Consider the following 15273-nt stretch of genomic DNA (forward strand, 5'->3'; position numbering starts at 1 on the left):
GTTTTTCCCAGGAGGTCTCCCATCCAGGTACTGACCAGACTCACACCATCTTAGTTTCAGGGGGTTGCCAGTTGTGAGTTGCAGGGTGATATTTAACCTTAATTCAACAGATCTCTGCAAAATGTGGTATTTACAAATTTGAGAATAACCTTCATGATTTTTTTTTATAAGTCAACCTTTTCTCATTAACTTTCATTTTAACACTATTGTCATATTTAATTTGTAGTATTTTGTATTTCTATCAAGATTTCAATTATGATTTTTGTAAATCTTATTGACATTTTCTTTCATTGTATTCAGAGAACTTTAGGATTGCTTTGGCATGAAAGGCACTATACAAATAAAGAAATAAAGATGACAGTGTTTCAAGTCTTTTCATTTAATCTATTCACAATCTGTATCTGAGATTAAGAGAAATCAAACCAGAGGAAGTATGGGAGTGAAGCATAATTAAGCCTTATTGCACGTTATTTAAGATGGTCAAGAGTTGGGATGGAGAGCTCCAGTAATACAATCTGATCAGGGTGAAAGGAGGCTGTGTGAGAAGCGAGGAAGTCTGGTATCACATTTTTCAGTTTGAGTCTTCTGCGGGGTAACTCTCTAAGAACAGACAAGCATCCCCCTGCCCATTGATCCCCGGTGCTTCATCAACTCATAACAGGTGATCAAGGGCGTGTTCTGGTTTTCCAGCACATTAATCAATTAAAATCAAGTACAGTCTTCTGCCTGCATGCTCCTTCCTCTCCATGGCTCATGAGAAGCAGTACAGAGGTTGCAGAGGGGTTCAGTGTAGCCTCTAAGCGCAGACTCTGAGGGTGTCCGAATGCAGCAGGGGCAGATCGGGGGCGAGGAGAAGCTCCTGTCCAAGGGCGGTGTCTTTCAGGGCAAACAGAGTGACTCCTGACTTGTATGCTGCTGGGATCACAATGTGCGTCATTCTGGGGTCATTCTCTTCCTCACGCACCATCTGCCTTACCTGGCCTGCCACAGGACACAGTATATTGTGATACACAATACTAGTAATCGTCATCATCATCATCAAGTGCAAGCTTCACAACATGAAAAACACTACCTATGAATTGAACTTCACGGCAGAAGTGATAAATTTAGTTTCTATTAAAAAATGTAAAAATTAAATTAGTAATTTAATTAAATTAAGAAAAGTACAAAAGCATTATAAAACTGGCAAGGCAGCTTTGAAGAAGGGCCTAGGGCAGTAACTAATAATGCTCCTGGAGGCCAAAACAGAAAAAACATAGAGATGAAGTTTGAAAGAGACTGACAAATGGAGAAGCTAACAGTCAGGCCCTGGGCTCTTCTCACCTGCCACGTCTAGAATGTCCCAGCAGGGGTCAGTGTGTCCCTGAGGCAATACCGAGACCGGTGTATCAGCTGTCAGCCTCTGCAGGACATCCTCTCTCCTCACCAACAGCACCGAATCACTGCACAGACGCTGCTGCACCACCTGAGCGCTCACTGGAAATACACACACTGATCACAGAGAGTTTCACTGGAAATACACACACTGATCACAGAGAGGCTCACTGGAAATACACACCGATCACAGATCAGGTTTACTGGAAATACACACACTGATCACAGAGAATCTCACTGGAAATACACACACTGATCACAGAGAGGCTCACTGGAAATACACACACTGATCACAGAGAGGCTCACTAGAAATACAAACACTGATCACAGAGAGTCTCCCTGGAAATACAAACTGATCACAGATCAGGCTCACTGGTCATACACATGCTGATCACAGAGAGTCTCCCTGGAAATACACACACTGATCACAGAGAGTCTCACTGGAAATACACACACTGATCACAGAGAGTCTCACTGGAAATACACACACTGATCAGAGAGAGGCTCACTGGAAATACACACACTGATCACAGAGTCTCTCTGGAAATACACACACTGATCACAGAGAGGCTCCCTGGAAATACACACTGATCACAGATCAGGCTCACTGGACATACACATGCTGATCACAGAGAGTCTCCCTGGAAATACACACACTGATCACAGAGTCTCACTGGAAATACACACACTGATCAGAGAGAGGCTCCCTGGAAATACACACACTGATCACAGAGTCTCACTGGAAATACACACACTGATCAGAGAGAGGCTCCCTGGAAATACACACACTGATCACAGAGAGGCTCACTGGAAATACACACACTGATCATAGAAAGTTTCAATGCATACAGTAATTGATATTTAATTGAAAAGGGTCTCATTGCAAGCACACACTGATCAGAGAGGGTCTCTCTGCACACACATAATGACTCAGTGCTGAGTCAAACACTGCATTCAAACACTGACTGAACATGATTTCAACCTTAAATCCTTTACAGAACAAACAGAGAGAACTAAAGAAGAAAAACAGTTGTGTCTCAGGGACAGGCCAGTCGGTTCCCACCACTGCAGCTCACTCACCCACATCCAGGGGGTTTGTCATGTAAACGGCACTGGGTGTGACGCCAAAGATGAGTTGGTGGTGCCAGGCATCAGGCACCTCCTCACCCTCGGGCACTGCCAGCTGCATGTTCATGGTGGCAACAGGAACAGCACCCTTCCGGATCCATGAGGCCAGCCAGGGTACCAGAGCCAGCTGCCGGGATGGGTGGAGTGGGAAAAACCGGCCCAGCACCCGTCCACCACTTGCCCTCTCCGCACCCTCCACCAGCTGCTGGTGTGTGGCCCCTGGAAAAACACACACTGATCACAAAGGGTCTCACTGGAAATACACACACTGATCACAGAGAGTCTCACTGGAAATACACACACTGATCACAGAGAGTCTCACAGGGAATACACACACTGATCACAGAGAGTCTCACAGGGAATACACAAACTGGTCACAGAGAGTCTCGCTGGAAATACACACATTGATCACAGGGAGTCTCGCTAGAAATATACAAACTGGGACAGCAGAAAGACATACACAAGCCCTCAGCCCTCAACCCTGAACAGCACAGCATGGACTTCAACACCACCAGACCCAGAGGATCGATACCAGTGGTTCCAACCACATCCTCAGTTACATTTATGGTCTAATTATTTTATTAGCTGCATAACTGGAATATAAGTCCAATTAAGCTCCAAGGTGGTTTATAGTTAACTGTACCTTAAATGCCTTGTGTAATCACCTGTAAAAGACCTTAAGAAAAATCCTATCTGTGTCTAATTTAGAAAACAATGAGGTTAATTGTCTAATTGAAGATTCAGGTCAGAACAAAGACTAAAAGACACAAGGCCTTTCAGCAACAGAGTCTGAGACTCCTGGTTTATAAGACTCTTTAAATCAGCAATATATTAAGACTTGAGGGAAGGCAATGATCACTTCCAGTCAGCTCTCGTAAACAATGAGCACAGGGTAAATGAACACTGACAATCGTTTGCCTGCGAAGGTGCAGCTGTCCCTACTCTGCACTGGTACACTAGGACTGTGCCCAACACCTCCAAATGCAGCTCCTGTCTCTGGGACCTCGCAGTGTCCAGGCTCACTGTCGCTCAGTGCTCAACGTTCCACACTCTGCTGCTGACAGACTGAAGGCACAGATCACAGACCACTGGGAGGCGCTGTCCCACACACAAGGACACGGCATCACACTCAACTTGGGGCTTTATTAAGATTTTTACACTTTTTTGTCAGTTGAATTCAGTTGAGGCTGTTGCTTCAGGATGGTTTCCACAAAACTGAATATGAAGCTGGACAAGAGTAATAAATCCCCCCACGTAATTAGACTCGTTAATGAATTAACTGAGAGCCTGGATTGGGAGCCTGAAAGACTGCAGGCACTGTGGCTGACACCCCTTGCTCTTAAGAATGTATGTTCTAATGCGAACGTGTTCTGGCAGAGAACACGTAATAAGAACATGTGCGACCTGTTCATGAGAACGTGAGAGCAAAACAATCGCGTCTGGGTCAGCTTCTTTCACAATGCCCGTATTGAGTTAGTATTTTGACTAACGCCTAGAGGCCACTTTAAACATGATTTCTCCTCCTCCGTGGACCTTATCCGCTGTCAGTACTGGAACAAAAAGGAAAGCTCGTACCAGCCTGGCTCCGGGAGAGCAGATACTCCGGGAGAGGGGCCTCGTTTTGACGCAGGCGTGTCTGGACGCAGCGGTCCGCGTCCTCGGCCGTCACGCTGATCCCCAGGACCTGCAGCACGTCCACTACAGCAGTAGCCCCACATGCCGACGCCCCGATCTGGAGGGTCTGCCGCTGCACGGCCTCGTCTATCGTCCACAGCATCGCGGCAGCTCCCTCCTCCCCCTCACTGTTGTATCCATTTCCCCCGTCCAACTCCATCCCCCCGGGGCTATGAAGTCCAAGACCAGACAGCCAGCCCAAGCGTGGGACTAGAGCCCGGCACTGCAGAAACAGACACAGTGGTTCATGTGTTAACACCAACAAGAGGTAACATGAAGATTCAGTTTCTAGTTGTCAGAAAAATCTCTGTATGCTGATTTGGGTGGTCTGTAAAAACGGGAGTAAACCGATCTTCATATAAAATAAATATTCTTTAATATAATAACAATCAAAGATGTTGCCGCTTCAAGAAGCGTTTGAAATCACAAACCAGACGAGAAAATGTTATTTTTATATTCATTTATTATGTTCAATAGATGTACTGAAACCCAGTTCATTTAGTTATCGTAAAACACAAATGTTAAAGAGTTACGAGGCTTCGAAAATAGTATCCCTGAGTAACTTCTAACACTCGTTCAACCAAACGTGTTCATCGGTTTCGTGGCCTATCGATAATGTGTTTTTTTTTATTTCTGAAGTAAATCAGGATCAATAGAAGTTCACCTCTTTCTGCAGATCATTTCAGATCCATTACAGTCCAAACAGCAAACCTGAACCGTTCTTCTGCTATTTTTAACACACAGCTGCGCTTCCTGTATATTATTCATGATTCGCTCTCATTGGACAGGGTCTCCGTCTCTTGTCACTAGTCTCTAAACTAGGCATCACGTGAGAGGAAGGGCCTTGAGTTCGAGAGTCTGGAGGAAGAGGGGGTGGTCGGCAAAACCAGGCGTGCCAGTTTTAGACCACGAGTCTGGGTCAGGGTTTCTTACCAAAAAGTGAGAAATGATAATAATAACAATAACAATAAAATGTATTTTATATAGCGCTTTTAAAGGTGGCTTCTCAAAGCGCAAGTTCTCAAACTGGAAAACAGTTGAATTAAAGCTTAATACGCATAAATATAGCATACATATAGAACAAAAATGATTTGGGCTGGATATTAATTTTAAAACAAGTTTGAACAAAGTTGCAGTGCTCATATAACCTGTGTTTTTTATTTATCGAAGCGAATCTTCAGTTTACTTTTTGTCGATTACCTGTACTTTTTCTGAATATGTATACATGCCTAACATTACAGATGACAGAATATTGTCAATATTCCCGTTTATTAATTTATGTAATGCAGATAGAATAGTGTTAGGCGAATCACCGTTGACTACATAGACCACAATGCCACTGCAAATGTTACGATGTACTACTAATCCCATAGTGCATTAAGGACAGATAAACTACATATCCCACATTGCACTTTTACATAATAAAGTCGATAGTTTTTTCTCTTTTTATGTTTAGGCAGTTGGCACTTTTCTAGGTAATCGATTCAGAAAAGGTGTGAACATAGAAGACTGGCTTTTTGTGAGCGAATCTGAAGCTCTTTATTTGCTTTAATGCATTTCTGACAAGGTTAGTTGACAGCGGTCTGTTTTACCTTCGTCTTTCTGACTTTTGCACCTTTAAAGGCACTACTTTAGGAAATCACAGTACATTGAGGTCAACCATACTGGTAGAAACCCTTTGTTTCGTTATTGCTCCGCCTGTGCTTTTTACTGCACAAACATTGAGTGTCACTACTGCAAAATATAAAGTGTAATTTGCTGTTACGGACTTGAGATATTATTTTCTGAAGTGCAATACTGTCGTGCAGTACCCGGGACAGTTCTTGCTGCATTTTGTGAACTCTGCAGTTCTGTAATTATGTAACGGTGAAAACTAGATTTTCATTATGATGTACCAGTATTGATTGCTTTGCGTATTTACAGTTACAGTTTTGCTTTAGCAAATAAAATTAGTTTTAATCTTTACATTTCCGGTTCTGTAGGACAGGTTTAGCATTTATGGTACTATATTATCGAAATGGCAATACAATATGTTAGGGGGTTATACTATAAATCTACTTAGGTTTTAAGGATAGATATTTGCTGAGTAAGTAGATAAATTAACAAACACCTCAGCAGGAATGAAAACCAGGTGTCTCACTGACCTGTGAGAGTGGGATTTAAAGGGATTTTATTTCTGGCATTGTAGGGTCAGCAATTGAATATCACAGGGCAGACAATCCCAAGCCCAGTCCTGGATGAATGTTGTCTTTGATTCAGTTTGATATCTTCATGTCTGATAACAGTATTATTCCCAGCTGTATGTGTTTATCAACAAGCAATTAACTAGCAAGAGCTGTTTATTCAGAAATTACAGCAAGTTAAGGGGAGCCTTTTTGAAAAGTATCTGTGTGCTGAAAACAGCTGTTTTAGATAGATAAGACTTTATTGATCCTGAAGGGAAATTGATTAAATTTTAACCTGTCAAAAACGGAATTGGAATAAAAACCCACAGAAACGCCAGCCCTCCAGGGCCAGGATTTACCATCCTAGACCCTGCTGAACAGGAAGGCATCAGGTGTGCAACTCAATGTCGTATTCTTTTTGGGAATGCTTTTAGGTAGTACAAAGGCACAGAGGTAAAAACTGCTGCCTCACACCTCCTGGTTTTCTTAAGGGTCTCCTGTTTTTTTATTTTTTTTCTGGTAAAATAAACTTCATTTCACAATAGTTACAGTTAGGAACAAGTAAAGGTTTGTTCCACGCTGAAAAGAGAAGAAAGGAAACACGACATTACGGCTTGTTGTGTTTCCTTTCTTCTCTTTTCAGCATGGAATAAACTTTTACTTGTTCCTTTGCAGCCTGCGCATGCTGACGCAGCTCCCTACGTGAGCTATCTTGCAATGAGTACACATTCTAACAAAGCCATGCGATCTCTACTATATTACAAAAAGTTATTAAAAGGCGATTGTCTTTTCTCAATCCGAGGAAGTGGATGCTAGGCCTAGACTTATAAAGTGCATAATAAAAGAGTTCCTCCAAGCCCTACCACTTGCTGTTGTCCTCTCTGTCCTGCCTCTGGAACTGCGGTCGTCCAGTCCTCCCACAAGAGCTCAAAGGAACAGGGATTTCCTCTTTAGTCCCTATACAGTCTTAGGCCACAGTCTCCAGCGCTCCTTGGCCATGGGGAAGCCCCATTTGGCGATGTTGCGTTTCACCCTTCCTCTGTTTTTCAAGGACATGTCTGGATTGATTGGCATCTCTTAAGTCATGCCCCTACATCTGTGTGTGTGGATGAGCTTTGAAATTGACTGTTATCCCATCTAGGGTGTATCCTGCTAGGTTGGGCTCTGGCTCGCCACAAAAAAAAGTGGTTATTTAAAACCACTGTAAAGTTGGTAATATGTTTCAACATGTATAAACCAGAGTCTGAATTCCTGAAATTGTACAAGCGTAAAGATTTCAGGAACCATGAATTCCAAATTACGTAAACTAAGTTGTAAAATGAAACTGCAAAACTAAGTTCAAATAGATTTTTGATTCCTTTTGTCAGTGATGCAGACTGAGCAGCATAATTAAGCCTGTTTATTTTTTTGTTCTGTGACATTGCAATACAGGCCTGAGCCCACAGACGGCAGCAAAGCTCGTCATAGTCCAAAATTCAAAACTGTAATCAGCTCAGCAGTTATCTGTTAAAGTCTTTAGAAAATACCTCGGATTAGCAAGGAGCAATTAGCCACAAACACCAACATTATACTTGTGTCACAGCTTCTTGTAATGTGTGTGCAGGTCATTTCTTACCTTCTTTGGAATAGAATTGAAGGCATTTCATCAAGCAAGGGTTTAGAGCATTTAAAATTGCACAAAGGGTTGGAGGAGTGTGGAACAAGCTACCCATGGAAGCTGTTGAAGGTGATACTCTGGATATACCCTGGATTATTATATGAAACAGCTGGAACAGATCTTTGGATCATTTAGCTACAAACTACTACTAGGGACATCTGAATAGCCTCCTTTTGTCTGTAACTGTTCAAAGTTTTTAGATGTATTCCAGACCAATTTATCAGAAGATATGTTCCATGCCGGGAAAGGAAATCAAAATGCAAGAAGAACTAAAGTTCCCAAATTAAAAGAGAAAAAAAATGTTTAAAGAGGTATTTCTTCTGATCTCTCCAATTCTGTGGAAGAGAGCTACGCTTTTTTAACAATTATTTTTTTCTGTTAAATGCAGGGATTTTACTGTAAGTATAGAAAAAGGAGTCACATTCCCAATATACTACTACTGCTAATAATATAGTTATACCCGCTAAGATTCTGTTATTTAGGTAACATTTTTAATAGATTGAAATTTGTTTTTGGCATGTTGTTTGCAAGAAACACACATACACACGCCAACAACTATCCATTACAATCCTGTACAGTTACAGGATTAGAATACTGTAAATATTCATGAATACAAATGCATTCAGTAAAATATCTATAGCAATTTTTATTTTTTTCATGAGATAGTTTGTGGTAATGGGAAGAATAATTATAGCAATTGTGAGTATCATAAGATTTCAGGTTTTGTCATTGGTGTGGCTTGAAAAGAGACTATATCAAAGTCTTCAGGCTGGAGGACTTAATGGATTGAATTACTTTTTGACAAAACATGTTATGAAAAATGCAGAGCCCTAAACATGATAAATGAAACTGGATGGGAAGAGTTTGAGTGGGGAGCTGCATCAGCATGTGTTAAATGCAAAGTGCAAGCTGAGCATAATTTTAATTCTTACTAGGAGAAAAATTAAACACTTATATTTCAGCATGGATTAGCTCTAGATCATAAGACTGGTAAAAGTAGACTAGTGTATCTTTGACTCATGCATGCCATTGTTGCAGATTCATGTGACATGTTTCCTTTTAATGATCTTATCTCAGGTTCATCATTATTTTTTTCTTGTAATAAATCTTGTACAGTATTACATTTCAGAGGCACCAAACACAAAATAGAATGATGCTACTGGATGCGAGTTTTGTTATACAACTTAAAATGAATGAAAATGCTAATGTAAAACAAATATTCTTGTCACGGTCTCATACGAGGTGTTTGCCTCTTTGTGGCTCCCTTACTCTTTTCACGATTTCATGAATCTGATTTTCTTCTGTCTTAATTGGCAGCTGAGTTGCTCCTCAGCTGGAGTGTCAGTGAGGATGAGCTGCTCCTGGCTACTGTGGCATCTTGCCCTGGAGGTCCACGAGGCCCTGTTGCCCTTCCGATGTCCCCCTGCCCGCTGGCTGGCGAGTTACAGGATGAACCCCAGCTTGCAGGACAGTTACCGCCTGCTGCAGCTGTCCAGGGAGGGGGGCAGCAGCCCTGCCGAAGTGAAAGAGGCCTACCTACGGCTCGCCAAGCAGTACCACCCTGATAGCGGGGCTCTCTGTACCGACCCGCACAAGTTCTCCCAGCTGGTGGCGGCGTACCGAGCCGTGTTGGCACACCTGGCGCAGCAAAACGAGAAGGCGCGCCAATCTGGGGAAGAAGAGGAGGAGGAGGAAGACGGCAAGTCCAGGCTGCAGGCACCACAGCACAGGCAGTACCTCAGCTTTGAGGGGGTGGGCTTGGGCACGCCCAGCCAGCGAGAGCGGCAATACCGTCAGTTCCGAGTGGACCGGGCCACGGAGCAGGTGCTGGACTACCGTCGCCGGGAGTTTGAACGGCAGGCAGGGGAGGAGGGCGCGTTGATGGCGCAGGAGGTGCGGCGGAGCAGCCGGCAGGTCAAGATCACGCAGGCGGTGGAGCGGCTGGTGGAGGACCTCATCCAGGAGTCCATGGCTAAGGGTGACTTCAGCAACCTGCGCGGGGCAGGCAAGCCTCTCGGCAAGTTCAGCCACAACCCCTACGCTGACCCCATGACTCACAACCTCAACCGCATCCTCATCGACAATGGCTACCAGCCGGAGTGGATCGTGGCGCAGAAGGAGATCCGCGAGACGGTAGACAAGCTAAGGGCCAGGCTCCTGGCGTCAAGGGGCCGGCTGGGGGACCCCCTCTCCCCTGCGGAGCAGCGGCTTTGGCAGCAGGAGTGTAAGGCCTTTGGCGAGGAGCTGGCCAAGCTCAACAAGAAGGTGGACAACTTCAACCTCATCGTACCCTTGCTGAGCCGTCAGATGGTGCACTTCAGCCTAGAGAGGGAGCTGAAGAGAACCCTGTGCGCTGACCAAGAGCTGAGAGCAGAGAGGGAGAGGGAAAAGGAGAGGAAGAAGGCCAAAGCTGACAAGTCTCAGCACACCAAACCCACCAAACCAGGCCTTTTCTCTTGGGTGCACAGTCTGCTCAAATAAACACTGACCAATCCTCATGTACTGTGGTTCCGCGTGGGTGTAAAGGATTCAGTCCAAAAACGTGTCCTGAAAGTTGTGGTTCATTGTAAGGTTATTATATTGTTTTGAGATTTTATGTGCACTTTTGTGGTGAATTCAAATAAACCTTTTAATATATTAAAATTGTCTTTTAATTTCAATTTTATGTGCGCTTTTTTATCTGGAATCTTTCTTCACAGGTGTGTATTCTTTTTTTTTCTTGAAGACTGCTGTCCTGGTGTCACAAGTGTCTTCAGTGTCTGGATAACAGGAACAATGAGTGGTAACAACAGAGCAGAAAACTAGATGTATTGTAATAAAGTGATGCTTTCTATAATGTTTGCTTGATCAGTGCACCTCTTACAGGAAGAGATATGAGCTGTTTAATGAAGGATACAGTTGTTGTCTGTGTAATAAAAAGAGACTACGGGCAATGCAGGCAACTCTGCAGTTCCCCAGGCCTGCCACTGTGAAATGGCTTGGTGTTCTGTGCTGTCATTGTGTGTGACTGGCGTCTCCAGCTGGTGCTGGTCTCAGTGGATGTACTGTTGTTCTCAGCCACAATCCATGCCTCGGAGACAGTGTGTCTTCTCTTGGTGTCAGGGGTGCCGTCTGACCATCCTTGGAGGCCCCACAGCAGAGTACTAATTAAATCAGCCAACTGTGGACCAGATCTTGTCCCAGGGGTCAGGGCCCAAGAGGACACTGTCTTTCCCTGCCAAGGCAGATGATGGCAATCGCCTATCTTAACAGGTTCGCTTGGGAATCTGCCTCACTGCTAGTGGTGGATTTTATCTGCAAGCTCTATAGCAGAGTTTCCATCAATGCTGGAGTGATACAGAATGATTGTGTTTTTGGTGTTCAAAGTTCAAAGTCAGTAAATGTCCTTTTTATAATTCCATTTCCTTATAATTGAAGAACATTATTTCTATATGGTGTAAAAGAGAAAATACAACCCAGATGACTGTTAACTGGCAAAACTTAGATGCTACCTGGTGACTAAGGACTGATAGGAAGACCTGTAACAGTGCAGGTTGGGAATTCCCAGTTTTTCTGCAGTTCAGCACTAGTCCAGCAGATGACACTGTTGTTCACAAGACACAGTTTGTCGATCAAGTCAGTTTCCCTTTCTACATGCCGCTCAGCTATATAGGTCTGTATTTCATATATATTTTAATGTTCAGATATGTTTGTAGCAGTTCATGTCATTACAATGCATCTGCTATTGTCTAAATATGTATCTGTTTTCTTAGGAAATAAGTTTTACATTTTTTTTCTTTTAGTAGCTCCTTACATTTAAACAGAAGTAGTGCCTTGTTCTTTGTGACAGAGTGCTTGTTATTTTTCTTTCTTTTACTGAATGTGAAATACTCCAATATTTCCCTCTACCCTTCTGGTATGTTTGAGAGTGTGTATGTGATACGAATGAAGTGTGAATGATACTTACCCTTTTTGTTGTTTCCCTAAAATCACTGCAGTGTTTTCCCCATTGGAGTATTGTATTGTGTTGATCAAATGGCCACCAGTCACCTTTCCTGTTTGTAGTATCACACAAATGTTACTGACAAACAAAGGTTACTGGTGAGCCATCTATAAATAACCGATGTAAGGTTAGTTGTTTTTTTTTGAATGATTAAATACTTTATTTTGGTCAAACTGCCTATCTCTGTTAAGAAAATGTGAACGAGTCCCTTTAAGAGGATGGTCCTTAGAAGAGGAGGGTCTATAAAAGGGACTGGGAGAGCTCAGTATGGGGAGGGTGCCATGGAGGAAAGGTGTGGAGAGTATTCTTGTGAGGGTTTTTTTTTTTTGTTATCCCTATTTTGATGGCAATAAATCCAGTTTTGTTTGCATTTGAAGACTGCTGTGTGGGAGTTTCTTTTCTTTTGAGCCAAACCTGGTCACTCGGCCAGTGACAATCTTCTAATCACAAAGCATCCTAAAGCAAAATAAAGGAGTCACCCACCCCATGAGACATTCCATTCATCTAAATGCAGCATAGTTCATACAATGCAGATCGAGTAGAAAAAGTAAGAACGGTTTCAAAAATTGAATTTAAGGATTTCTGGAATACCAGCCAGTAGAATCAGAGCATGAGATTTAGCCAGTTGTTCCCAAATTGGTAAATTGGTCCAAATCAGGTGGTAGTGAGTGAGAGGTCTCTGAGAGCTATTTTAAAATGAAGAAATACAGACAGTTCTGACTCCTGGAGGGCTTCTCATTGTAGCGCATAATTCGTATTTGAAACATTAAATGCACCAATTTTACCCTGTATTACATTGCACAAGCTTTGTCTTTTCATGTTTCGATGCATCAAGAGACACGAATACTAATGAAGGCTTAAACCGGGGAAGCAAGCAAAAAACAATTGTGTTCTCTGACTGTAAAACACGCGTTGTTTCAAAACACGTGCAATATTGTAGGCTTCACGATGGCAATTCATTAACATCCTTCCTTCATAGCAAATGTACAAGATCAGTTTGAAAGCGTTAAATATTCAGTGTCTCCTTAGGTTTATTTCTAATTTTCTGCTGAAAGATTATTGCGGCTCAAGAGAAAAAGCGCAGAAGATCTAAAAATCTATTTTCTGTGAAAAAAAAGCACATCTCTACATGCCAACCCACGTGGGCCAGCGGTGCAATGGGCAATGCATCTGACTACGGATTCGAAGATTCCAGGTTTGACTCCTGGCTGGCTCCCTGGTGTGCTCTTCACTCCGCTGCTGAGTAGATGCCTGGTTTTTACATCCTTAAAACAGCTAAGAGAATAATGAGGTCCAGATAATCAGAATTTGGTACAGGGCAATGTGAAAGAAACCAATGCTTGCCGTCCTTCTTCATAGCAAAATGTATGCAATATCCGACAAAAGAGAAAACCAGCATTTCGCAGATGGCTTTTGAATGTTTCTTAAGGGAAACCAATACAATATGTCCATGAGGTATGTCTAAAACATCTTCAAGTTCATTGGATAACCATTACTAAACGACCCACGTAAAGTAGGAGATAGCAGTAGGAGAGGATATGATTTCCTGTGCAATCTGCAACGTCATTCTTATTGAACTCAGATATTCTGTGCATCGACGTAATATCTGTAAGGTAAGGAAGGAAAAATCAAAATGCCAAGACCAACTGCAGTCTGTCATTTGAAGACTGTAACATGCACAATGTGTACTAATCGAATCTTGTGCCATCGTGTCATTTAAGAGTATAAGAAAACCCACAAACTGGAGTTGAAAAAAATATAGATACAGGATTTAACAGGAAACAGGTACTGAAATTGATGTGAAAATAGGTGCTCAAACTGGACCGATGTGGCTGGATTGTTTCCAACAAGATATATTCTTCTAAAATATCACTTAGCCAAATGAGAGGTATTTGGGTGGAAAAAGGTGCCATTATAACCTTGAAAATGTTCAGTTTACAGTTCAGTTTTTACTACAAAAGCCCAGCATACTGCAAAACAAACACATTTTGGGGGTAAAAATGCTGTAGCAAGTAACAGACCTAATGTAACACCACACGAGTCAGCCAGGATTTAAAGCTAAAACATTCAGGTCCACAGTCAGACATGTTATCCCTTATGCCACTGGCCTACAATGGCTACTCTGTCTGGTGTGTGCACAACCTTTTCCATGTGCCTGCCTGCTGCTCTTCATTTTTATGACGTTTTTGCTGTTATACTAAGTACCGTAATTCCTGTGCACAAACTGACAGATATCTCTAAACCTGGCAGAGTGAGACAAAGATTCTACTGGGTGCAGGATGAGGCCAGGACAGTTGTCTTTCTAAGTGTGCAAAAGATATTTCCAATACAACAGTTGAAGCCTGACATATATCTTAGTCAGTAAGGTGGTAACCTCTTGTCCCCTTAAGGCATGCTGTACAAGAAAAGAATGAGGTCTGGGCGTCTCAATTGTGGATTAAAAATGTGACCATATAGTAATAAAAGTACAAAGCATTATGACGTACACTTAAAACTTTGTAGTGTAGTGAGATTGCTGATATAAAATTGTCATGCAGGTGGCTGAAATATTTCAGTGGTGGTGATGTTAGTCATTCCACAGATTGCTAATGGCTTTGAGATCCTTTTGGAATGGTATGCGCTTTGTAATATAAATGCAAGGTATTGGTATTATAATGTATTTTTTATCAACAATAACATTCAACTTTGTTTCTTTTTTGCCTCTTTTAATTAATCCTCTTCTGGCTCTCTCTGTAATTAGAAAAAAAAAACAATCCTATCACTGAATCTCACTAACAGTAGACTAAAAGGTCTATAAAATCTATGAATGATCTTTCTTAAACTTTATTTGTAAGACAGTAATTGTCCAAACTAATTTCAGATTTATATTCCTAAACATAGTATTCCAAAAGGAGATACAAGAAGGTTTAAAATATAAATAGCACAAATTCCTAATATAATTATTATTGCATTTTTTTTCTTTTATATTTACTTCATCCAAAAGTTAATTTTCAGGAATAGCATCAAAGTTTATAATATATTCACAGGGAGTGATAGGAATCTTAATTGTTTCCCAATATTCTGTATATGTAAACAGTCTGCCCTCTTCATTTAACAATAAGGCCACTAGCCAGATTTTGTTATCATACCAAGTTGGAAAAAATATGCTTTTATTTTTTTACTTTATATCTTTATTTTTCCAAAAATAAAATGTATTTGGTGAAACGTTGCGCTTATCTATTGAATTCCAACATAATAAAACTTGTTTATGAAAGTTAGATAATTTAAGAGGAATTCTATTAATATCAAAATTA

The 15273-nt window shown here is 41.8% G+C and overlaps 2 protein-coding genes across 3 annotated transcripts; one reads left to right on the forward strand and one right to left on the reverse strand.

Annotated features, from left to right (window-relative positions):
• Positions 1–360: 360 nt before the first annotated feature.
• On the reverse strand, positions 361–4336 carry LOC107079177 (uncharacterized). Its single transcript, XM_015361474.2, has 4 exons — positions 4078–4336; positions 2455–2721; positions 1324–1476; positions 361–981 (listed from the first exon to the last, which is right to left on the reverse strand). Exons 1-4 carry the CDS (start codon positions 4334–4336, stop codon positions 797–799), a joined length of 864 nt encoding a protein of 287 aa, XP_015216960.1. The 3' UTR covers positions 361–796.
• An 11-nt stretch (positions 4337–4347) lies between these two features.
• Positions 4348–10641, forward strand: dnajc28 (DnaJ (Hsp40) homolog, subfamily C, member 28). 2 transcript variants are annotated; one of them, XM_015361473.2, is made up of 2 exons: positions 4348–4444; positions 9316–10641. In XM_015361473.2, the coding sequence occupies exon 2, from the start codon at positions 9349–9351 to the stop codon at positions 10477–10479; it is 1131 nt and encodes a 376-aa protein (XP_015216959.2). In that variant the 5' UTR covers positions 4348–4444; positions 9316–9348; the 3' UTR covers positions 10480–10641. The 2 variants fall into 2 exon arrangements, with proteins under 2 accessions (XP_015216959.2, XP_006638111.2); XM_006638048.3 differs by lacking the exon at positions 4348–4444 and adding an exon at positions 5608–5743.
• The last annotated feature ends 4632 nt before the right edge of the window (positions 10642–15273 follow it).

This window comes from Lepisosteus oculatus, chromosome 13, assembly GCF_040954835.1.
Source record: "Lepisosteus oculatus isolate fLepOcu1 chromosome 13, fLepOcu1.hap2, whole genome shotgun sequence".
NCBI lineage: Eukaryota > Metazoa > Chordata > Actinopteri > Semionotiformes > Lepisosteidae > Lepisosteus > Lepisosteus oculatus.